The sequence below is a fragment of the Hyaena hyaena genome, unplaced genomic scaffold (genome assembly GCF_003009895.1).
Source record: "Hyaena hyaena isolate Hyena2069 unplaced genomic scaffold, ASM300989v1 scaffold_77, whole genome shotgun sequence".
Taxonomy (NCBI): domain Eukaryota; kingdom Metazoa; phylum Chordata; class Mammalia; order Carnivora; family Hyaenidae; genus Hyaena; species Hyaena hyaena.
In genome coordinates, this window is record NW_024080708.1 from 3,390,750 (window position 1) to 3,415,012 (window position 24,263).

Consider the following 24,263-nt stretch of genomic DNA (forward strand, 5'->3'; position numbering starts at 1 on the left):
TGAATTTTTCCACCTACTTATTGATCAATGTGTCCATTGGACAGTTTGCTTGAGCAGCAGAATTCAGCCCTACCATCATATAGGATTTACCTATCACAGGCTATGTATGGTGTGATCCATACTTTCCCCATGCTTACATTCTGTCTATGCTCTGTGCCAAAGCCACAAAGCAGAGCATGTTATATCTGCATTCACTCACCTGTGTACAGTCATTTCCACATAACAGGTTTTGGATAACTCAAATACTTCCCATGACATTTTCAATCTGTAAGAAGTTCTTAGGATAGGAAGTACAATGTCTTCCAGTAGCTGCTCTTTGGTCTTCTCTAACTTGAGCCTTGAGCGTGGCAGTATAGACAGTTTGAATAAGTCCTCCTGGATAGCAGGATATTTGCTCATAGATGACTACCTATCAAGTGACTTTAAAACCATACTTTTATATAGCACTTTACATCACCCTGTTCAGAGGTGCCAATGTTACAGATGAGGAAATTGGCCAAGACCGGTTAAAAAAAAAAACTTACTGGAACTCACATAGTCTTGTAACTTGCCAAAGCAAGAGTTCAAGTCCAGGCTGCCTACTGTATTATATTATTGATAACTGTGGGAACTGAAAAATCCAAACATTATGACCCCCAATTCCATGATCTTTTTCTTTTTTGGTTCTGTGGTATAAGAAGGGTTTCCCTTAAAAATACTACTGACTAGGCAATATAATCATGTGGTTCAAAATTCAAAAGGTACAAAAAGTGAAGGGTTTTTTCCCCCCGCTCTTGTCCCTAACCATCCAGATCCCCTACCTGGAAACATTCACTTATCACTTGTATATATGCTTTCCTAGAGGTATTTGATGCATTCACAAGCAAATACATACATATGATCCCCTATTTTTTTTACTCAAATGGAATACATAGATCTTGTTCTGCACCTTGCTATTGCACTAAATATATTTTAGATTGTTCAGTAGCAGTCCATAGAGAACATTGTCATGCTTGGGACTGCTGCATGTTTTTCTGTTGAATGGATTTACTACATTTGTGGATATTTAAGTTGTTTGTAACATTTTGTTATAAATTATGTTGCAGCAAATAATTTCATATATATACATATTTTATATATACACATGTATGAAATTTATACACATAAAATACATATATATTTATAGGTATATAAACATTTAACATACACACATATTTGAGGATGCTTGGTATTGAGAATACTATTCATAGAGGTTGAATTTCTGCTCTAGAGGGAATTGGCATTTATGGTTTCAGTTGCATCCTCATGCTGCCTTCCATACAGGTTGTATCAATTTATGTTCCTACCAGCAGTGTAATGAGAGTGATTATTTTCCCATGATCTCAACAAAAGTAATGTGTTCTGAAACTTTAAAAAAAAAATATTTTTTAGAACTGTTTTAGATTTATAGAAAAGTTGTATAATACAGAGTTCTGTATACTGTCACTCCGTTAACCCTTAGTGTTAACATCTTATATAACTGGCATATTTGTCACAGCTAATGAATCTTGTTATTAATTAAAGTGCATAGTTTATTCATATTTTTTTAGTTTTTACCCAGAGCCCTTTTTCTGTTTCAGGGTCCCATCCAGGATACCACATTACATTTAGTTTTCATGTCTCCTTTGGTTCCTTTGGCTGGCAGATTCCCAGACTTTGTATGTTTTTGATAACCTTGTCAGTTTCGAGCAGTCCAGGTCATGTGTTTTATAGTCAGTGTGCTTTGAAATTTCCATCTCACTTGTAAGTGAGGTTAGACATCTTTCTTTTCCTATACTTAGGGACATTTGTAGTTCCATTTCTGGGAACTCAGAGCCCATGTTCTTAACCACTATGCTATACCTCTCTTGATTCAACACAATTACCAATAAAATATTCATGGACCTGAATTCACATAGACTTCAAATTCCCAAGCTAGGAAGTACAATGTCTAGTAAGCCTCTGTTACAGATAGAGGAGAACGGTTAGTGTAAATGATGTGCCAAACTTGTGTCTGATCACTGGCTACTCTTCAGAGGATGGACCAAGGGCCCCATTGGACACAGCAGGTAGGCTGGATAAGAAGTCCTTGAAAGCACAAGCAGGGTTGATAGGGACACACTGGAGGAAAAGTGGAGGAGCTGGGATTTGGTGATATTGGCGGAGGCAGTCAAGAAGTCTAAGGTGACTCCTAGCTTTATGAGCTGCATATTTTGGGTGTTGTCCTTAACCCGTAGGAGAAATATTTGAATTTACAACACACCGGTTATTCAGTAGGTACTCTTCCGGTTTCTTCAGCTCTGCGCGACTACAATTCCCAGAGCCCCGCATTCCACCACAATCCCCTTAGAGTCGGCCGCGCGGAATTCTGGGACTTGAAGTCCGCGGCCTATTCACCCAAGTTAGAGATAGGGGCCTGTGGAAACATGAAGAGGTAAGGGCATGTCTGACAGCAGGCGGCGAAGGGAGCTCTTTTCTACCTTTTAACTTTGAAAATGGCTTTTATGACTTTGTGTTTCGGTTATGTCATGTTCTCGGGATGAGGTTTCGTGTGAGCGGGAAGACAAAGGAGGAGGGAGGAGGGGAAACGGGCTTAGACAGGCCTGCAGGGCGAAGTTCAGGAAGGGCCGCCGCCGCCGCCGGATCCCGTAGGAATGCCTTGCCCGCACCGGCATCTAGGCCATGGCGCGGGCCCCAGGAGCTGCACGGATGCTGTGGCTTCTTACAGCGTCAGACGGACCCACCCAGGTAAAAAATAAAAATTAAAAAAAGGGTCTTGGCCGACTGATGCCCAGCGCCGGAGAAAGCCAGGCCAGCTCCTCCCTGTCCCGCCCTACCTCCACCTCATTCTCCGAAAGGGGCTGAGGGTGGGTGCCTTTTTTTTTTTTTTTTTTTTTGCAGTGTTTGTGTACTAAATAAGACTTCTTTGGGCCCCGAGGGTCATGTAGAGTTTTCAAATCTTAACGGAAGTACTGATACACTTTGTTTCAAAAAATTTAGACAGAAAGTACAAAACCGGCTCCATGAATCATAGTAAAAGAAAAGCACCGCTGTAAGCATCTCCCCCTACTGGTCCCATAGGGAATGGCAGCTTTAACTTGGCTCGTCATTGTTGGAAGCCTGAGAGCTTCACAATTGTTTGACAAGTACACAATGCATTTTGAAAAAGATTCTCCTTAAATTAGTTTTGGATTCACTGCAAAGTAGAATGATCACTCTGGAATGGGTTGGTGCATTTAAAGTTCTTTTGATACTATGCTCTCCTGTACTTTTAAGTTTCTGCATCTTTTAAAAAACCATTTCTGATTTTCCCTGCCTCAAAATAATTTTCTAAAAATGCTTATTATGATATACTTCATAGATGCAAAATAATATATATATTCAGTTTAAAGAATAGTAATAGACTCGCACCCACCAAAGGCTTTAGAAATAGAACATTAATTAGCACTATCTTAGAAGTCCCTTCCCTGATTGCTTCTCCTCCTCTTCTCCTGAGGGGACCACTACCCCGAATTTGGTGTTAATCCTTCTCTTGTTTTTTTAAAAATCTAGTTTTACCACATAGGAATTTATGTGCTAGTTTTATCCATTTTTCAACTCTATGTGAATGGGCACATATTGTATGAATTTTTCTGTGATTTGCTTTTTTTTTTCACTCCGCGTGATTCATGTGCACTGATGTAGTTAGCTATGGTTTATTCCTTTCAAAGCCACTTTAAACTTAGCAAGAACTTTCAGAATTTTAAATAACAAATACAAATTTAGGTACTTAGAAGGAAGTTTTTTAAAAACCTGGGCCTGAGGATATTCTAAAGTTTTCTAAAATAGGTCTCAGTCTTTCTAGAGCATGGGAATCTTGCTTATAATTAGGAGAGCTGCATCATAACCTGAATAGTAAAGGATTTTATAAAGAAGATATTTAATGTATGTTTTTCTCCTAGAATTAACTCAATTTGTTTTTGTCTATTGTCACCTGTTGTATACTCCACTGGTCCTGCAATTTTTCACAGTCTTTTTTTTTTTTTTAATTTTTAAACATTTATTTCTAAGAGAGAGACCAAGTGCGAGTGTGGGAGGGGCAGAGAGAGAGGGAGACACAGAATCTGAAGCAGGCTCCAAGCTGTTAGCACAGAGCCCGATGCGGGTCGTGAACTCACGAACCACGAGATCATGACCTGAACCAAAGTTGGGTGCCTAACCAGCTGAGCCACCCAGGCACCCCTTTTACACTCTTATAATAAGGGTTTTCAATTATTTAGGGTTGGCTAGCTTATATTAGCTTTGCCTGGATTTCTACACAGTAGTGCATAAGCTATAAAATGTTATGACCCACTTCGCATTTGTTTCTATACCCTCTTCTTGGGAGAGTGCCTTCTCTTTCACAGCTCCAGATCCTGCCAACACAGATGACCTGAGATTTCCATGTTCAGCCTCAGACTCTCGTCTATGTACTTCTTCCAACTTACTTTCCTATTAGCCAACCTCACCTATACTGTCACCTCAGAGTCAATATGTCTTTGAAGTATTCCTGATACTTCACGCTAGTGTTTCAGTTGTAACAGGTAGTTGACTCAACATGGCTAAGACAGTATGGACTTTCCCATTTCCAAACTACTTATTCCATGCGGATCTTCCTCTTTCCTTTATTGGTACCATGTTCTCTTAGTTACGCAGCTTGAAATTTCAAGGTTATCTTTGACTTCTCCCTTACCCCTACCTTCAAAAGGCCTCACTCCTCTTACTCACCACTTTTCTGTTCCACTATTACCACTCTGGTGTGGACTTTCATTGCCTTATGCTTGATAAATTTAAAGAGTTTCCTAACTATTCCTTCTGGCTTCTCTCCTATGAATCCACTAGGCATATTATAACCACATTCATTTTCCTAAACCATCATTTGTATCGTGTCACTTAACTGCCTAATTGCTTTCTAATACAGTAAGGTCCAGACCCCTCAGTTGGTGTATGTGAGGCTGGTCACAATCTGAGTCTAATTACCCCCTCAAAGATTATCTCCTAGTGTGCTCTCATGCATGAATGTCAGCTAAATTGAGCTTCATATTATTCCCCCAAAACATACTTCTATTTCTTCATACTCATTCTGCCTGATCTTTCCTTCATCATACTCAGTCCTTCAATTGCCAGTTTAAGAATTACCTTTCCAGAGTCTTCTTTTATCACCCTGTCTCCCAATTATCTCCTCCTAGTATGAACTCCTACCAATTTGGTATATGCTTCTTTGTATTGCTCTTCTCTCCCTACCCCACAACAGGCACATGCACATAACACATACACACATAGATGCTCCCTCTCCCTAAATAAATTGCAAGCTTCTTGAGGATAGGGACTATGTCTTGAATATTGTCTCCATCAGTACCTAACACAGTGCCTTGTGTGTAAGTGGGTGTTTTGTCAATGTTTGTGGGATGAATGATAAAGGGCAACAAATAGTTAGAAAAGCGTCTTAAAACAAATGGGTTCACTACCGTAGATAATAAAGATTGTATATTTTGAGATTCACTGTCTCTTCTGTTTTCTGTATATATTCTTATATCTACTCCAGGATAAATAGCTGTGTGAAGAGTGGTGAGCATGTCCTGGAGGAGTTGGAAACAGAAGGGGAGAGGCAGCTGAAAAGCCTTCTTCAGCATCAACTTGATACCTCTGTCTCCATTGAGGAGTAGGTATTGATTTTGCATATAGGTAGAGTATCATAGACCCTTACCACCAGGTGGCAGATCCCTCTGAAAGCCTGGATGGAACACTCCTCTCCCTCCTTTCCTTGGCCAACTTCTACTTATTAGGCAGCATTTTGCTTCTGTGTCTCTTCCTCTGGGAAACCTCCCATATCCCACTAAGTCTGGGCTAAGTACCTTTCCTGTGTCTTCCCTTAACATCCATAGCACTTACAACCCAATATGATCATTGCCTGTTTACTTGTTTCTCTTCCACTGTTCTTCCACAAAGGCAGAAACCATTTGTGTCTTTACTGTTAAATCCTCAGTACCTAGCACAGCGATGTACAGTAGGTACTCAATAAATAAAGATTTGATCCAGTCGTTTATTGGTCCTGGGTGTGGAGAATATTGATGGACTTCTGTATCACTGCAGTAGTTGCTTCAACCTAGAAATAGGACATTGGAGAGAAATTGCCAATGATTTTCATTGAGCCTCTTCTAACAGTGAGCCCCGTTTCTGAAAACTGTGCTAATATGAAGATGTTCTTACTTTCGTCCTGCTTGTTTTGCAGATGTGTGTCTAAGAAAGAGAGCTTTGCTCCTGGTACTATGTACAAGCCCTTTGGGAAGGAAGCAGCTGGGACCATGACTTTGTCCCAGTTCCAGACACTGCATGAGAAGGACCAGGAAACTGCTTCTCTTCGGGAACTAGGGCTCAATGAAACAGAAATCTTGATCTGGAAGAGCCATGTTTCAGGTGAAAAGGTGAGTTGGGACCTTTTTTTTTTCATTCTGGAGAATAAACAGCAAGATCTCTTCATTTGGCCCTGAGAACCTTTTCTTGTTTAGTTCTTACAAAACGGAGCTTTGTATCAGAATCTTCTTTGGTTTCTGTGAGAGGGACCTTGGTAAAGGGCAGCCCTTCTTTGACTTTTTTTTAGCTCACACGTCTATGAATGATCATTTTGGGTCCTATGTTGTCTTCTTTCTTATCTCGGGCATTAGACCATCACCCTTAGGGTGTGTCCTCTCATATGTATGTCATCTCATTTCTCTGGTTCCAGAAGTCAAGACTGAGGGCAACACCTGAAGCAATACAGAACCGTCTTCAAGATATTGAAGAAAGGATCTCGGAGCGTCAACGCATCCTTTGCCTGCCACAGAGATTTGCCAAGAGCAAACAGCTGACCCGGCGCGAAATGGAAATAGAAAACTCTTTATTCCAGGGAGCTGATCGGCACTCCTTCCTCAAGGCTCTTTATTACCAAGGTATGTGATTGCCACTGACTTTGATGTGCTGTTTCACTGAGAGGAAGATTTAACAGCAGGGCATTACATGTGAAGAGTTAGCGAAAGGAGTAGGGGAGAGAAACTCTCACTGTCCTTGAGGAATGCAGAGAGCCCCATGACAGAGACAATGATGTACACAGTCAGTTGTGATACAACATGGAAATTACCGTTACAGAGATGTGAATAAAATGCTAAGGGAGTGCAGAACACAGAACGTCTCAGTCTAGCTGGGGGGGGGGGGGAGTCAGGAGTTGACATTTGTACTGTCTTAATAGCTCATCAGTCAACTGTCAGGTAAATAAGGGGCAGAGGGCATGACAGACAGTAGGTGAATAGGAGCAGGTTTGCGGAAGAGCCTGGTGCATCTAGGGAACAGTGAAAAGTTCATTGTGACAGGAGGCATAGGGCATAGCAGGGGATGAGAGGGAGTGACACTGGAAAGGTAGGTGAGGCTAGATTGTGAAGAGTCTTCGGGCTGAACTATAAATTAGCACAAAGTCTATAGATAAATGGTGTATGTCTTAACTGGACAGTATTAGTTTAACAGATCAGTTTTGCTAGGCACTGTGGCAGGTGCACAGAAGTTTAAGAAATCATTCCTGACTTCGTAGCAAGTAAAGTTCTGGCTGGAGAGAGAACCATGTAACATGTAGTAACAATGCTAGATGCAGTTGTTAAGTGCTGTTGAAGTTCATTGGAGAGAAAGGCCACTGTGCATAGGCATGACTGAAGAAAGCCTCTCAGAGGAGGTAAGATTTAAACATTCCTTTAATACTGCCTATTCTTTAGTAAGGAGAAGGAAAGGCATTTCGTATGGGCACACCGGCGTGTCTGGGGCCTTTGTGAGAGACAAGGTTAGAAAGGTAGCTAAACGTTTTCAACTTTCTTTGGTGGGTAGTATAGACCTATACTGAGTTAGTTATTCAGTTACTTAGTTTGGATATGGTTCCAGGATTTTGAGCCAGGAGTAACCTGGTAACCTGATAAAAGCAGTATTTGAGTATCATTAATCTGTTGGCCAATGAACAGGATGAGAGAGAGGGAGAACTGGGAGCAGGGAGAATGATTTAGCAGGTCTTCATGTGGGCAGGAAGATCTAGACTAGAATGATTGCAGCGGTACTGGAAAGAGAGGTATGTCTGGTTATAAGAGACATCACCAAGGAAGAACTGGTTAAACTTATTGCCTGAGAGTGCAGGAGGAGGGTCAAAGGAGAGATCAAAGGTAACCGAGCTATTTCAAATCTGTGTGACTTTAACAGCTAGCAAAATTAAGAAAGTCTTTATGGGGAAATTCTGACGAAAGATGACGAGTTTGATTTTAAACATGTTGAATTAGTAAGGACGGCAGCGTCATTAAATGCGCATACCGAGGATGCTGTTGGAAACGCAGCAGTGAACCTCTGGGGAGAGGTCAGAGCTGGAGACACAGAATTGGGAACCATGTACTCTTGGGTGGTAGGTAAAGCTGTGAGAATGAATGAATGCTTCGTTAGAGGCGGAGAGAACACAGATATGGGAGAGCAGCGGTGAAGGAAGGAATGAAAGAACACGTGAGCAGCCTTTTGTGGAGAGACCTAGCCTGATTGAGAGCATGGGCTCTGGTGGCAGATGGCTGGAACAATCCTGGCTGCCCCACTTACTAGCTTGTTATGAGATGTTGGGCAAGTTACCACTCTATGCTTCACTTTCTTCATCTTGTAAAACGAGAATAGAAGTAGTACCTGTATTATAGGGTTGTTAGGAGGCTTAAGTGAGGCAATAACATGTGAATCCCTTAGAGTAGTACCTGGTATTTGGGGTGGGTGGGTGGTGTATGAATCTGTTCTTTTTCCTATCTTTGAAACTCCTTGCTTTAAACCTTCACAGCATACCACAAAAAGACAAGTGCAGACAAGTACATGACCTCAATGAAGAGGAAGATAAAATTAGGCACAAAAGGCAAGTCGAGAGTTTTCTTACAGTGTTAGATTTAGGAATGTAACATAGGGTCCCAGACTTCTAAGTTGAGTGCTTATTTAATTCCATATTCAGTATATGACAATGTTTATAGGAAATGATCCAGAGGGAGCATATTATCCTGGTGTAGAATATTAAAGAGAGGAGTTAGTAGAAGTTGTAAAACTTTTACATTTAGTGTTGTTGATTTTTTTTCTCTATACCTGTAAGTTATTGTACGAGACGTATTATGAACTTAATGATTTTTAGATCCTGTTTCACAACTAATTCTGAATATTTTTATTAATCACTAAAGTTATAACTATTGATGATGATATAATAGCAATATTTTCTTTTTAAAATGAACTTACAATAAAATTGCCTGTTTTTCTTTCTTTCTTTTTTTCTTGGTGTACAATTCTATGAATTGTAAATCATGCAAATCATGTAGATTCATGTAACCACCACCACAATCAGGACAGAGAACAGCTCCATCACCCTAAAAATCCCTCATACCATCCATTGATAGTCACCCCCAACTTCACCCATAATCTGACAGTCCCCGATCTGTTCTCCATCACTATAGTTTTGTCTTTTAAAGAACCTCATATAAACAGAATCGTACAAAATGTCATCTTTTGAGAGTTGGCTTCTTTCATTTAGTGTAACACCTCTGAGAGTCATCCAAGTCGTGTGTATTGATAGCTCATTCATTTTGCTGAATAGCATTCCATTCTGTGGGTATTCCAAAGTTTGTTTATCCATCCACCCATTGAAGTACATTTGGGCTGTTTCCAGGTTTATGGTGATGATGAATAATACTGATATGAGCATTTTTGTACAGGTTTTTGTGTGAACATAAATTTTTATTTCTCTAAGGTAAATATCTAGGAGTGGGATTACTGGGTCCTATGGTAAGTGTCTGTTTAACTTTATAAGAAACTGCCAAACCATTTTTCAGAGTGGCTGAACCATTTTGCATTCCCACCAGCAATGTATGAGAGTTCCAGTTGCTCCACATCTTTGTCAGCCTTTGGTATCGTTGGTATTTATTTTAGTTCTTCGATAGCTGTGAAGTGGTATCTCATTGTAGTTTTAATTTGCATTTCCCTAATGTCTAATGATGTTGAACATCTTTTCATATGCTTATTTGCCACCCTTATATCCTGTTTGCTGAAGTGTCTGTTCAAATCTTTTGCTGTTTTTTAATTGGGTTGTTTATTTTCTTTCTGGCTTTTGAGAGCTCTTTATGTATTCCAGATGCAGTTCTCTGTTGGATTTATGATCTACAGAAATTTTATCCCAGTCTGTAGCTTTTCTTTTCGTTCTCTCGACAGTGTCTTTCACAGAACAAACTTTTTTTTTTTCATCATGGTAAAACACACCCAACATAAAATTGACCATTTTAACCATTATTTCAGTGTACAGTTCTGTGGCATTAAGTACATTCATACTGCTCTGCAACCATCATCAGTATCCATCTCCCTGACTTTTTCATCTTTCCAAGCTGAAATTCCGTACCCATTAAACACCATTTCCGTTTATACTCCTCCTCTTTGCCCCTGGCAACCACCATTCCTGTCTTTGTGAATTCAACTACTCTAGGTACCTCAGATATGTGGGATCCTACAATATTTGTCCTGTGTCTGGCCTATTTCACTTAGCATAATGTCTTCTAGGTTATCTCTGTGCTAGAATTTCCTTTCTTCTTAAGGCTGAATAATATTCCATTGTATGTATCTACCATGGTTTGTTTATCCCTTCATCTGTCAGTAGACACTTGTGTTGCTTCTACTGTTTGGCTATTGTAAATAATGCTGCTGTGAAACTGGATGTACAAGTGTCTGTTCAAGTCCCTGCTTTCAGTTCTTTTTGAGCATATATACCCAGAAGTGGAATTGCTGGATCATATGGGAATTCTGTGTTTCATCTTTTGAGGAACCACCATGCTGTTTTCCATAGAGGCTGTATATATCATTTGACATTCCCACCAGCCGTGAACAAGGATTCCAATTTTCGCATACCCTTGCCAACACTTCATTTCTTTTTTTCTTTCTTGTAAGAGCCATCCTAATGGGTGTGAAGTGGTATTTCGCTGTGGTTTTGATTTGCATTTCCCTAATGACTAGTGATGTGCATCTTTTCATGTGCTTTTTGGCTCTTTATGTATCTTCTTTGGAGAAATGTCCATTTAAGTCCTTTGTCCATTATCTAAACTGGTTGTTTATTTATTTATTGATAAGTATTTCCCTTCATTTCATGGGTTGCCTTCTCTGTTGATTGTGTCCTTTGTGCGCAAAAGTTAATATTTTTGATAAAGCCTAATTTGTCAGCTTTTTCTTTTGTTACCCATGCTTTTGGTGTCAGAGCCAATAAATCATTGCCAAATATAATGTCATAAAGGTTTTTTTCTATGTTCTGAGCGTTTTATGGTTTTAGCTCTTACATTTGGGTCTTTGGTCCATTCTCAGTTAATTTTTTTTATGTGTTATAAGGTAAGGATCCAACGTTATTTTTTGCATGTTGATACTCACTTTTCCCAATACTACTTGATGAAAAGAACATCTTTTACCCATTGAATGTTCTTAGTTCCCCTCTCCAAAAGTCATTTGACCATAAATACTAAAGTCTGTTCCTAGGCTGTCCATTCTATTTCGTTAGTATATATGTCTGTCTTTATGCTAGTGTAACACTGGTTTAATTACTATAGATTTGTAGTAAGTTTTGAAGTCAGGAAGTGAGACTTCCAACTTTGTTCTTCTTTTCCAAGATTTTCACCACTTAGGAACCCTTGAGATACCATATGACTTTTAGGATGAATTTTTCTATTTCTAGAAAAAAAATGTCATTGGGATTTTGAATAGAGAGTACACTGAATTCTGTAGATCACTTTGAGTATTACTGACGGCTTAATGATAATATATTAAGTCTTCAATCCATGAACATGGAGTGTTTGCATTATTTGTAGCTTTAATTCTTTCAGCAGCATTTTGTAGTTTTTAGTGCACAAGTTTTTTTCCCCTCAGAGCAAAATGTTTTAAATTTTGATACAATTCAATTATCTAGTTATGAGGTTTTTCTTTCATGGATCATCTTTTTTTTTTTTTTACATGTCTAAGAACTCTTTGTCTAACAGCAGATTATGAATAAGACTTTTTTTTGTTTTCTTTAAAGAGTTTTAGAGTTACATATTTTACATTTAGATCTATGATCTGTTATGACTCAATGCTTATATATAACTGTGGGGTTTAGGTTAAGGTTCACTTTTTGCCTATGAATTTCCAATTGATTCAGCAACATACATTGAAGACAGTATTCTTCATTTACTTTCCTTTGCAGTTTTTGTCAGACATAAATTGGCCATATGTTTGTGTTAATAATTAACTTCCTAATAAATGGTTAAGGATTGAAATCTTTCTCCAAGTATCAGGAAGAAGACAAAGATGGACACTCTTGCCACATCTATTCACAGTTGAATGAAATTAGAAATTAATAATACAAGGACATTTAGAAAATGCATAAATATAAGAAATTAAAACAACACTTTACTGAATAACCAATGGATCAAAAAGAAGTCACAAGGGACATTTGAAAGTGCTTTGAGATGAATGAAAATAAAACTTAGCATACCAAAACTTATGTAATACAGTAAAAGCAGTGTTTGGGGGCATATTTATAGTTATAACTGTCCATATTAATAAAGGCGAAAGGTCTTAAATTAATAACCAAAAACTTTCACCTTAAAAACTACAAAAATTTAAAAAGAAGAACTACAAAATTTGTTCAAATCCTTAGAAGGTGTAATATCAAGAGTGAACTATATTATAGTATAGTATTGATAATGGGGTAGGCTGTGCATTTTGGGGGATGGGAGATATGTGGGAAATCTGTGTACTCTCCCCTCTGTGGACCTATAATTGCTCTAAAAACATAATGTTCTAAGAACAAAGAAGCTACAAAAAGAGTGAACTAAACCCACATCAAGCTGAAGGAAGAAAATAATAAAGATTAGAGCAAAAAAATTTAAAAAAATAGAGAAAACCGACAACACCAAAAGTTGGTACTTTGGAAAGATTAACAAAATTCATAATCCTTTAGCTAGACTTACTAAGGAAAAAAGAAGAAAGAAAAACTTCTTATACCCTGCTCTACTTTGATTCATTTTTCTCATGCAAAAAAACATCTTTTTCCATCCTTTCAATTAATTTTTTTTTTAAACGTGTAAAGTGTATCTTTTGTAGACAGCAAATAGGTCAGGTTTTCCTTTTTTTAAAAAATTTATTTCTAGGGGAGAGAGAGAGAGAGAGAGAGAGACAGCGTGAACAGGGGAGGGTCAGAGAGAGAGGGAGACACAGACTCTGAAATAGGCTCCAGGCTCTGAGCTGGCAGTCAGCACAGAGCCCGATGCGGGGCTCGAACCCACAAACTGCAAGATCATGACCTAAGCGAAAGTCGGACGCTTAACCGACTAAGCCACCCAGGCGTCCCCAGGTTTTCCTTTTTTAATGCATTCTTCCAGTTGAGTGTTTAGTTCATTTATATTTAATATATTTAATTGGAATCCTGTATAAGATTTCCTGTTTTGCTGTTTGTCTTCTGAATGTCATATTTTTGTTCCTGTTATTCCATTATCTTTTTTAAAATTATTATTAATTTAGACAGAGAGGGTGCAAGCAAAAGAGAGGGGCAGAGGGAGGGAGAGAGAATTTTAAGTAGGCTCCACACTCAGTGCGGAGCCTATTGTAGGGTTCAATCCCACTGACCCTGGGCTCATGACCTGAGCTGAAATCAAGAATCAGGCACTCAACTGACTGAGCCACCCAGATGCCCCATTCCTTCATATTAAATAGTTTTTTCCAGTATATAATTTTAATTAACTTGTTGCTTCTTTTACTGTTTGGTTTTTTTAGTTGCTTTCTTAATAGTTCCCCTGGGGATTATAATTAATATCTTAGCTTAAACAAATTAGCTTGTGTTAATACCAATGTAATTTCAAAAATATTCAAAAACTTTGTCCTGTTTATTTCTGTTCTGTCCTTCCTACTTTGTACCATCATTGTCACACAAATTACATCTTTATAGATTTTAAGCTCATCAACACAGTTGTTTAATTACTGCATTATGTAGTTATCTTTTAAGTCAGACACGGGGCGCCTGGGTGGCTCAGTCGGTTAAGCGTCCGACTTTGGCTCAGGTCATGATCTCACAGTTCGTGGGTTCAAGCCCCACGTTGGGCTCTGTACTGACAGCTAGCTCAGCCCAGAGCCTGTTTCAGATTCTGTGTCTCCTCTCTCTCTGACCCTCCCCTGCTCATGCTGTCTCTCTCAGAAATAAATAAAAAACATTTAAAAATTTTAAGAAAATAAGTCAGACAGGACAAGGTCAAGAAGAGTTATAAAGACAAATACATTTATACTGTCTTTTTTTATGTTTACCTATGTAGTCAACTTTACTAGTATTCTTTCTTTGAGTTCCTAAAGTATTCTCTATAGTTCTTCTCATAGGGTAGGTCTTGCAGTGATGAATTCTTTCAAGTCTGTGTTTATCTTGGCATGTCTTAATTTCTCCTTCAGTTTTCATGTATAGTTTTTTGCCAGACAGTGAAGTTTGTGGTTGGCAGTCTTTTTCTTTTAGCACATCAGATATGTCATCTTACTGCCTTCTGGCCCCTGTAGTTTCTGTTGAGAATTCAAATGTTGATCTTATTTGGGACTCCTTGTCCATGGTGAGTCTCTTCTCTCTTGCTGCAGTCAAGATTCATACTTCATCTTTTGCTTTTGACAGTTTGGCTAGAGGTCTAAATGTCTCTTGGACAGACTCCAAGTAGGCCCCTTTGAGTTTTTCCTACTTGGAGTCTGTCAAGGTTCTATAATGTATAGATTAATGTTTTTCATCAATTTGAAAACGTTTTTAGGCATTAATTCTTCAAATGTTCTTTGTGCCCCTCCTTCTTCTGAGATTTCCATTATGTGTTTGTTGGTATGTTTGACGTTTGCCCACAGGTCTCTGAGGCTCTGTTATTTTTTCTTTATTCTTTCTTCTTTTTGCTCCTCAGATTGAGTAGTCTTTCTTAGATGAGTAGTCAACATATCTTCAAGTTTGCTGATTCTTCTGTCAGCCCAGATCTTCTGTTGAGCTCCTCTATTATATTTTTCATTTCAGTTATTGTACTTTTCAACTCCAGAGTTTCTGTTTGGTTCTCTTTTTTTATTTTTTTATTTTTTTATTTTTTTTTAATGTTTTATTTATTTCTAGGAGAGAGAGAGAGACAGCGTGAGCAGGGGAGGGCCAGAGAGAGAGGGAGTCACAGACTGAAACAGGCTCCAGGCTCTGAGCTGGCAGTCAGCACAGAGCCCGACGCGGGGCTCGAACCCACGAACCGCGAGATCATGACCTAAGCAAAAGTCGGACGCTTAACCGACTAAGCCACCCAGGCGCCCCTGGTTCTCTTTTTTTAAACATTTATTTATTTTGAGAGACAGAGACAGAACGTGAACGGGTGAGGGGCAGAGAGAGAGAGAGAGACATACAGAATCCGAAGCGGGCTCCAGGCTCTGAGCTGTCAGCACAGAGTCTGACACAGGGCTCGAACCCACAAACTGTGAGATCAAGACCTGAGCCAAAGTCAGACACTCAACTGACTGAGCCAGAGTTGGACGTTTACCTGACGGAGCCACCCAGTCATCCCTGTTTGGTTCTTTATTATAATTTCTATTGTCTTTATTTTTATTCCCTATTTGGTAAGGCATTCTGAAACATTCTTTTAGTTCTTTATATATGGTTTCTTTTAATTGTTTGAAGAACTTATAATAACTGATTAAAGATTTTGTCTGAGAAGTCCGCTATGCTTTGTCAGGAAAGTTTCTCTTGACTGTTTCTTTTTTCTTATGTATGGGCCATACTCCTTTTCTTTTTATTTTTTAATTTGAATTCAAGTTAGTTAACATACAGTGTAGTCTTGGTTTCAGGAGTAGAACCCAGTGATTCATCTCTTACGTATCATACCCAGTGCTCATCCCCAAAAGTGCCCTCCTTAATGCCCATCACCCATTTAGTCCATCCCTCCACCGCCTCCCCCCCCCCCAGCAACCCTCAGTTTGTTCTCTGTATTTCAGAGTCTCTTATGGTTTGCCTCCCTCTCTGTTTTTATCTTCCTTTTCCTTCCCTTCCCCAATGTTCATCTATTGTGTCTCTTAAATTCCACATATGAGTGAGATCTTTTTCTGATTGACTTATTTCACTCGAGTTCTATCCACATTGCTGCAAATGTCAAGATCTCATTCGTTTTGATTACTGAGTAGTATTCCATTGTAATGTCTTTGCCTTAGCTTAGGCTCTGTAACAAAGTACCATCGACTGGGTAGAGATTTATTTCTCACAGTTCTAGAGGCTAGAAGTCTGAGATCAGGGTTCCAGTATGATCAGGTTTTGGTGAGAGTCCTTTTTTGGGTTGCTAACTTCTTGTTGGAACCTTACATGTCAGAGAACAGGGAGAGTAAACAAGCTCTCTCATGACTTCTATAAGGTCATTGATCCCATTCATGAGGGCTCCACCCTCATGACCTCATCTAATCCCAATTACCTCCCCAAAGACCCTCACTTCCTGTTACCATCACATCACTGTTAGGGTTTCAACATATGAATTGGGGGAGGGAGACAAAAACATTCAGTCCATACAGTCTTACAGTTTTTTTTTTTTTTGGTTGCAAATTAGACACTTAATATAATGTTGCAACTCTGAAAATCAGTCTCCTCCACATGCCCAGGGTTTGTTGTTGTTGCTATTTGATTAATGACTTTCCCTAGGCTAATTCTGCAAATTTGAATTCTTTGTCACGTGCAGCCATTGAAGTCCATTCAGTTAGCATAGTGGTCCACTAATGGTTGGAGAGAATTTTCCTTTAATACCTTGAACCAAAAAGTTCTACCAACCTTTATTGAGGGTGTGTGTGTGTCTGTGTCTGTGTCTGTGTCATTGTGTCGGGTTATTCCTTCAATGCTTAGGCAGGCAGTTTGCAACTCTGCCTTAGACATCACTTCCTGCTCATACAGAGCCTCAAGGTCAGCCAGAGGTGAGAGATTAGTGACTTCTTAGGCCCTAACTTCCCTGGGCGTAGACATAGCCCAGCAAATGTTTGTTACCTTCTGGAGTCCCAGGAGTATGTCTTAACTTTTCAAAGCCACTAATGGACATTTCATTCCCTGTTTTGTCTTCTTTTTTATGATAACACTCAACATGAGATCTACTCACTTGAACAAATTTGTGAGTGTACAGTGCAGTGTTGTTAACTATAGGCACGGCGTTGTGCAATAGGTCTCTGGAACTTAGTCATTTTGCATAGCTAAAACTTTATAACCTTTGAATGATAATAGCTCCACATTTTCCCCTTCTCATAGCCCCTGGGAACCACCATTATACTCTCTGCTTCTATGTGTTTGATTATTTTATATACCCGTGTAAGTTGTTTCATGTAGTATTTGTTCTTTTGTGACTGGCTTATTTCACTTAACATCATGTCTTTGAGGTTCATCTATGTTGTTGCATGGCAAGATTTTCTTCTCTTTTAAGGCTGAATAATACTCCATTGGGTATACAACACATTTTCTTCATTCATTGATGGACATTTAGGTTGTTTCCACATCTTGGCTATCATGAACGGTGCTGTAATGAATATATAAGTGCAGGTATCTCTTGCAGATTCTTTTGAATAAATACTCAGAAGTAGGGTTGCTTTACAATATAGCATTTCTGTTTTGATCTTTTGCAGAAACTCCATTCTGTTCTCTGTAGCACTTACACTGTTTTATATTCCCACCAAAAGTGTACAAAGGTTCCAGTTTTTCCAGATCCTCACCAACACTTGTTATATTTTGGGTTTTTTGATACTAGCCATCCTAACAGTTGTGAGGTAATATCTCATTGTGGTTTTGGTTTGCATTTCCCTGATGATTACTGCTATTGAGCACCTTTACATATACCTCTTGGCTATCTATATATCTTCTTTCGAGAAATGCCTATTCAAATACTTTGTACATTTTTTGATCCTTTTTTTTATTTTTAAATTATTTTTAAAATGTTTTTTTAAGTTTTATTTATCTTTGAGAGAGAGAGAGAGCAAGGGAGGGCCAGAGAGAGAGGGAGAAAGAGAATCCCAAGTAGGCTCTGCACTGATAGGGCAGAGACAGACGTGGGGCTCAAACTCATGAACCATGAGATCATGACCTGAGCCAAAGCCAAGAGGCAGATGCTTAACAGACTGAACCACCCAGGCACCCCTTAAATTATTTTCTAAAATTTGAATTCCAGTATAGTTAACATACAGCATTATATTAGTTCCATAGGTTTTGTTTTTATGCCATTGAATTGTGGCATAAACGTAGGAGTTACCTATGTTATCCTGTGCTTTGGATATTAACCCCTTATTAGATATATGGTTTACAAAGATTTTCTCCCATTCTGTAGATTGCCTTTTCACTCTATTATGTCTTTTGCTATGTAGAAACTTTTTAGTTTGATATATAGCTCCACTTAACCTATTTTTGCTTTTTTTACCTGAACTTTTGGAGTTATATTTAAGAACTCATTGCTAATGTGAGTATTAAGAGGATTTTTATCTATGTTTTCTTCTAGGAGTTTTAGAGTTTCAGGTCTTTTAAGACTTTAATCCATTTTTAATTGACTTTTGTGAATGGTATAAAATAAGGGTCCCATTTCATTCTTTTGCATGTGGAGATTCAGTTTTCTAGCATCGTTTGTTAAGGAGACAGTCCTTTCCCTATTGTGTATTCCTGTCACTCTTGGCAAAGATTAGTTGATCATACATGTGAAGGTTTATTTCTGGGCTTTTCTGTTCTGTTCCACTGGTCTATATGTCTGCCTTTTTATTAAATGTTTATTTATTCTTGAGAGAGAGATAGAGCACCAGCGGGGGAGGGGCAGAAAGAGAGGGAAACACATAATTTGAAGTAGGCTCCAGGCTCCAAGCTGTCAGCACAGAGCCCAACGTGGGGCTCGAACCCATGAACCGTGAGATTATGACCTGAGCCAAAGCTGGACGCTTACCCGACTGAGCCACCCAAGCGCCCCTCTGTCTTTTTTTTTTTTTTAATTTTATTATTTATTTATTTTGAGAGAGTGAGCGAGAGCAAGCTAGTGGGGAAGGGGCAGAGGGAGAGAGAGAGATTCCCAAGCTCGAAACCCATGATGTGGAGCTCGAAACCCACAAACCGTAAGATCAGACCTGAGCCAAAGTCAAGAGTCAGATGCTTAACTGACTGAGCCACCCAGGCACCCCTATATGTCTGTCTTTATGCTAGTAGCATAGTGTTTTAATTGCTATACTTTTGTAGTATATTTTGAAACCTGGAAGCGTAATGCTCATTCCTTATGTCTTCTTTTAATATTTTTTTTGTCCTCCTCTTGATAGCCCCAACTGGTAATGCTGTTTCAAGCAGCTACAGTGTTAAACAATCCTCACCAGTCAGTTTAGACAAATGCCCTAGGGCTGGGCTGTTCCTATAGAGTACGGTATGAACCAAGTCAAAGACAAGCCCTTGGAATGTAGCTTTTCAGTGAAGTGCTAGGCTGGTCAAACAGTAACAGTTTTCTGAGATTGGGGCTTTTGGTGAGATACTTCCTCTAGCATCAGCTAGGCTGCTGTCTTATTTACAACTACCCTAGTTGCAAGATTGTTGGTTTTCAAGACTACTGCAAAGTTGGAGACAGTGAAATGTGACAATGGAAAGTTGAAATGCAATAAATCTTACTATTCTTATTGAGACTTAGCTGTTTTTCTTTTCTTTTTTTTTTAATGTTTTTCTTTATTTCTGAGAGAGAGAGAGACAGCGTGAGCAGGGGAGGGTCAGAGAGAGAGGGAGACACAGAATCTGAAGCAGGCTCCAGGCTCTGAGCTAGCTGTCAGCACAGAGCCCGACGCAGGGCTCGAACCCACGAACCATGAGATCGTGACCTGAGCCGAAGTCGGACACTTAACCGACTGAGCCACCCAGGTGCCCCAAGACTTAGCTGTTTTTCTTGAATAACTGTTCCACCTATTGTTGTATGCCTTTATTTAATTTCCAGACTTATTAACAGTTTAATTTGTTGACAAATTTTGCTTTTATGGAAGAGTGGATTTTTCAAGATCCTTACTCGAACATTCTAGAATTGCTTTCTATCCATTTTACTTTCATCCTATCTATATTACTGTATTTGAAAGTGAGTTTCATAGTTTTTTTTTTTTTTTTTAATTTTTAATGTTTGTTTAATTTTGAAAGTGAGACAGAGTGCGACCAGGGTAGGGGAAGAGAGAGAGGGACACAGAATCTGAAGCTGTGCTAACAGTTCAGAGCCCAACATGGGGCTCGAACTCACGAACTGTAAGATCATGCCCTAAGATGAAGTCGAATACTTACAACCAACTGAGCCACCCAGATGCCTCATCATAGTTTTTAAACAAAGAGTTTCTTATAGAATGTAGTTGGGTTATTTTTTTACCCACTCTTTTACTGTGTTATCATTTACATAACATTAAGCTCACTCATTTTAAATGTACAGTTCAGTAATTTGTTGTGAGTTTACTGAGATGGTCAGCCATCATCAGTCTAGTTTTAAAATATTTCCATCACCCGAGAGATTGTTATTGATACCTTTTTCCTCTCCCAGCCCAGATAGCAACTAATCTATTGTCTGTCTGTATGGATTTGCCTATTCTGAACAATTCATAGAAATGGAACCACATAATATGTGACCTTCTTTAACTTAACACAGTGTTTTAATTATGCCTAGAATGAGTACTTTCCCCATTACTAAGGGATTTCCTAGTACCGAGGGATGTTTATACAAACTGAGCACATCTTCCACAGTCAGCCAAGCAGTTTGCAACTCCATCTTAGCCCTCACTTCCTGTTTGTGCAGAGACTTGAGATTAGTCAGAGATAAAACCTTTGGGTTTTGTTTTGTTTTTTCAGTCTTTTCTGAACATGCACACAGCTCTGCCCATGTGGACAGGCCTGTGCACATGTGTGGCCTTTTAGATTCCTAGAAGAAGAAGATTCCTAGAAACTTTTTGGTGCCCTCTAAGGACGTTTCATCTCCCAAGATTTCCTTCTAAGCTTTTTGTTACCCTATTACTTACCCTAGCTTCACCACCTCAGGCAGGGGAAAAGTTCACCAACTGCCTCTGATGATTATTTTTTTTTAAGTTTGTTTATTTAGCGGCTCCTGGGTGGCTCAGTCAGTTAAGCATCCGACTTCGGCTCAGGTCATGCTCTCACAGTTTGTGAGTTCGAGCCTCACGTCAGGCTCTGTGCTGACAGCTCAGAGCCTGGAGCCTCCTTCAGATTCTGTGTCTCCCTCTCTAGCTGCCCCTCCCCCACCCATCCTGTCTCTCTCTCATAAATAAATACACATAAAACAATTTGAGGGGTGCCTGAGTGGCTCAGTCGGTTAAGCGTCTGACTTCGGCTCAGGTCATGATCTCACAGTTCATGGGTTCGAGCCCACGTCAGGCTCTGTGCTGACAGCTAGCTCAGAGCCTGGAGCCTGTCTTCGGATTCTGTATCTCCCCCTTCTCTGACCCTCCCCTGCTGTGTGCTCGCTCTCTCTCTCTCAAAACTAAAAAAAGAAAATTAAAAATTAAGTTTGTTTATTTCTTTTGAGAGAGAGAGAGTGTGAGGGAGGGAAGGGGAAGAGAGAGAGGGAATCCCAAGCAGGCTCTGAAAGCTGACAACACAGAGCCTGATGCAGGGCTCCATCTCACGAACCATGAAGTCATGACCTGAGCTGAAATCAAGTCAGACACTTAACCAAATGAGCCACCCAGGCACCCTTGTCTCTGATTATTTTTGACAAAAGTTCTAGGGGGAAGGGCTCTTAGTACTGGGTGGTGAGCTTTGAATCATATCAAGGAGAGCTTTCCTTGTGTAATCTTCCAGGGAACCACTCAAAAGACCACCTAATGATAGTTCTCTGACAGTGGTGCTTTGAAGGAGCCCCAGCCCCAGTCTTCCCCCTCCAATAGCTGCCAGGCTTTCACAGGTTTTCACTGTGATTTCAAGTTGTTGGTTTTCAGGGTTACCACAGGCCTGGGAGAAAAGGATGAGAAAAGGGCAAGTTAAAATGGTACAAAATTTGGGGCTCCTGAGTGGCTCAGTCAGTTAAGCATCCAACTTCGGCTCAGGTCATAATCTCACGGTTTGTGGGTTAGAGCCCCGCATCTGGCTCTGTGCTGACAGCTAGCTCAGAGCCTGGAGCTTGTTTCAGATTCTGTATCTCCCTCTCTCTCTGACCCTCCCCTGTTCATGCTGTCTCTCTCTCTCTCTCTCAGAAATAAATAAAACATAAAATAAAATAAAATGCTACAAAATGTATTATTCTTACTGAGATTTAGCTATTTTTATTGAATAAATATTCCCCGGATTGCTGCAGGCCTTTGGTTAATTTCCAGAGTCCTGGAGAAGTTGATTTTGACAGTTTTTGCCAGTGTTCTCATTGTTTTTATGGAGGAGACAATTTCAAGAGTTCCTGACTCTGCCATTTGCACAGAATTCCTAATAGCTAATAATTTTTGAGAGTTTATTTGTGCCAGCTCTTGCGCTAAGCATTTTGTATGTTAACTCCTCTAACCTTTACAATAGCCCTACGAGCTAGTGACAGTATATACCCATTTTACAGATAATGAAATTGAGCTTCTGAGGAGATAAGTGACTTTCTCAAGGTCAGTCATTAAGTGGCCACACTAGGACTTAAATCAAGGTCTGTTCTTATAAGAATGTCTGTGGTCGTGATAATAGCGTCTGTATATATGATCTGAAAAGATTTTTTGGTTTATGAAGTGTGATTTTGCTATATCTTGATACAACCATTTTGGGGCAGTAATGCATATCCCATTTTCTAACCTTAAATCAGTAGGAAAACAACATGTATCATCTCTAGAAATAACCCTCCTCTGAAATCTTAAATCCTAGTACATCAGTCTGACCACTACCTTTTTCTTTTTTTTTTTTTTTAATTTTTAACATTTTTATTTATTATTGACAGACAGGGAGAGACAGAGCATGAGCATGGAAGGGGCAGAGAGAGAGAGTGAGACACAGAATCTGAAGGAGGCTCCAAGCTCTGAGCTATCAGCAGAGCCCAACATGGGGCTCGAACTCACAAACCCTGAGATCATGACCTGAGCTGAAGTCAGACGCTTAACTGACTGAGCCACCCAGGCGCCCCCCGACAACCTTTTTCTTATATTTTGGCCCTTGCAACTCTCTTAACAAACCATTATACCGTCTCTTCAACCCTGTTGAAATCTCTAGTTCCTTGACCTTTTAATTTTCTCCCAGTCTCTCATCCCTTTCCTGTATCCTCTTCCTTGCACATCTGACTTAGACCATATCATCCATTATTTACTCATGTTCTTGCCAATAAAACATTCTTTTTGTTTCTGTGTCTGTGTGTCATACCCACCCAGCCAAACATCTCCCCTAAATCAATCCAACTAATAGCCTTCTTTATTTCTGCATGATAGCTTTTGAACACTACTAGAGAACAGTCGTATAGTTTTGCTAATTACACCTCTACAGTTTCCTTATGTCTGGTCTTGTCTACAGCCTCCTTCCTTGTTCCGCAATCTATATCGTAGTCCCTGCTCAGCTCTCTGTTTCATTCCTTATGTATACTATTTTAGATCTTCATTACTCATTCCATCCCACTGTTTCATGATTTTTAGCAGATAGTCTTTCTGTTTCAAAGGAAACATGGTCATCGACAAGAGCTTTCATCTACTTTCTGCCTGACTGCTAACATCTGCATCCTGACCCTTATTTTCTTCCATCTCAACTCAGTGGTAGGTACATCCTTCCTGCCTGAAGTTAATCTTTACACCTTTGTGCTTGATCCTAGTCCTCTTACCTCCCCAGGGACCTCAGTCGCTTATCCCCAGTATCGCTTCTTTCCTTTCAAGATTTTAACATATTTTGTACTGTTTCCCAGTTTCCACAGTATACATACTCCTACCAGGAACCACCTTTAAAAACATGATAAAAACAAACAAAAAAAATGCCTTTCATTTGTTTAGCTACTTGAGCAAACAATATGTTTAGATTCTCTCCCTTCGCTATAAACATAGAAAGTAGCAATTGGTTTGGGAACCCCTGGGTGGCTCAGTTGGTTAAGCTCTTGATTTTCGCTCAGGTCATGATCTCACAGTTTGAGATCGAGCCCCGTGTTGAGCCCTGCATCAGGCTCCACCCTGGGCATGGAGGCTGCTTAAGATTCTCTCTCTCTCTCTCTCTCTCTCTCTCTCTCTCTCTCTCTCTCTCTTTCTCTCTTTCTCTCTCTCTCTCAGGAGGCTGTCATTAGGGATGC

The 24,263-nt window shown here is 39.6% G+C and overlaps 1 protein-coding gene across 3 annotated transcripts in view; it reads left to right on the plus strand.

Moving 5' to 3' along the window:
• Positions 1-2,409: 2,409 nt before the first annotated feature.
• The window catches only part of RBM41 (RNA binding motif protein 41), a 66,242-nt gene continuing 44,388 nt past the window's right edge, over positions 2,410-24,263 (plus strand). Inside the window, exons 1-5 of one of the 3 annotated variants that reach the window (XM_039233508.1) lie at positions 2,461-2,745; positions 5,561-5,677; positions 6,248-6,440; positions 6,740-6,944; positions 8,834-8,905. In XM_039233508.1, the coding sequence (XP_039089439.1) occupies positions 2,537-2,745; positions 5,561-5,677; positions 6,248-6,440; positions 6,740-6,944; positions 8,834-8,905 (796 nt within the window). In that variant the 5' untranslated portion in view covers positions 2,461-2,536. Of the gene's footprint in view, positions 2,432-2,460; positions 2,746-5,560; positions 5,678-6,247; positions 6,441-6,739; positions 6,945-8,833; positions 8,906-24,263 lie in introns of those variants that run through there. The other 2 variants (XM_039233507.1, XM_039233506.1) reach the window with 2 other exon arrangements.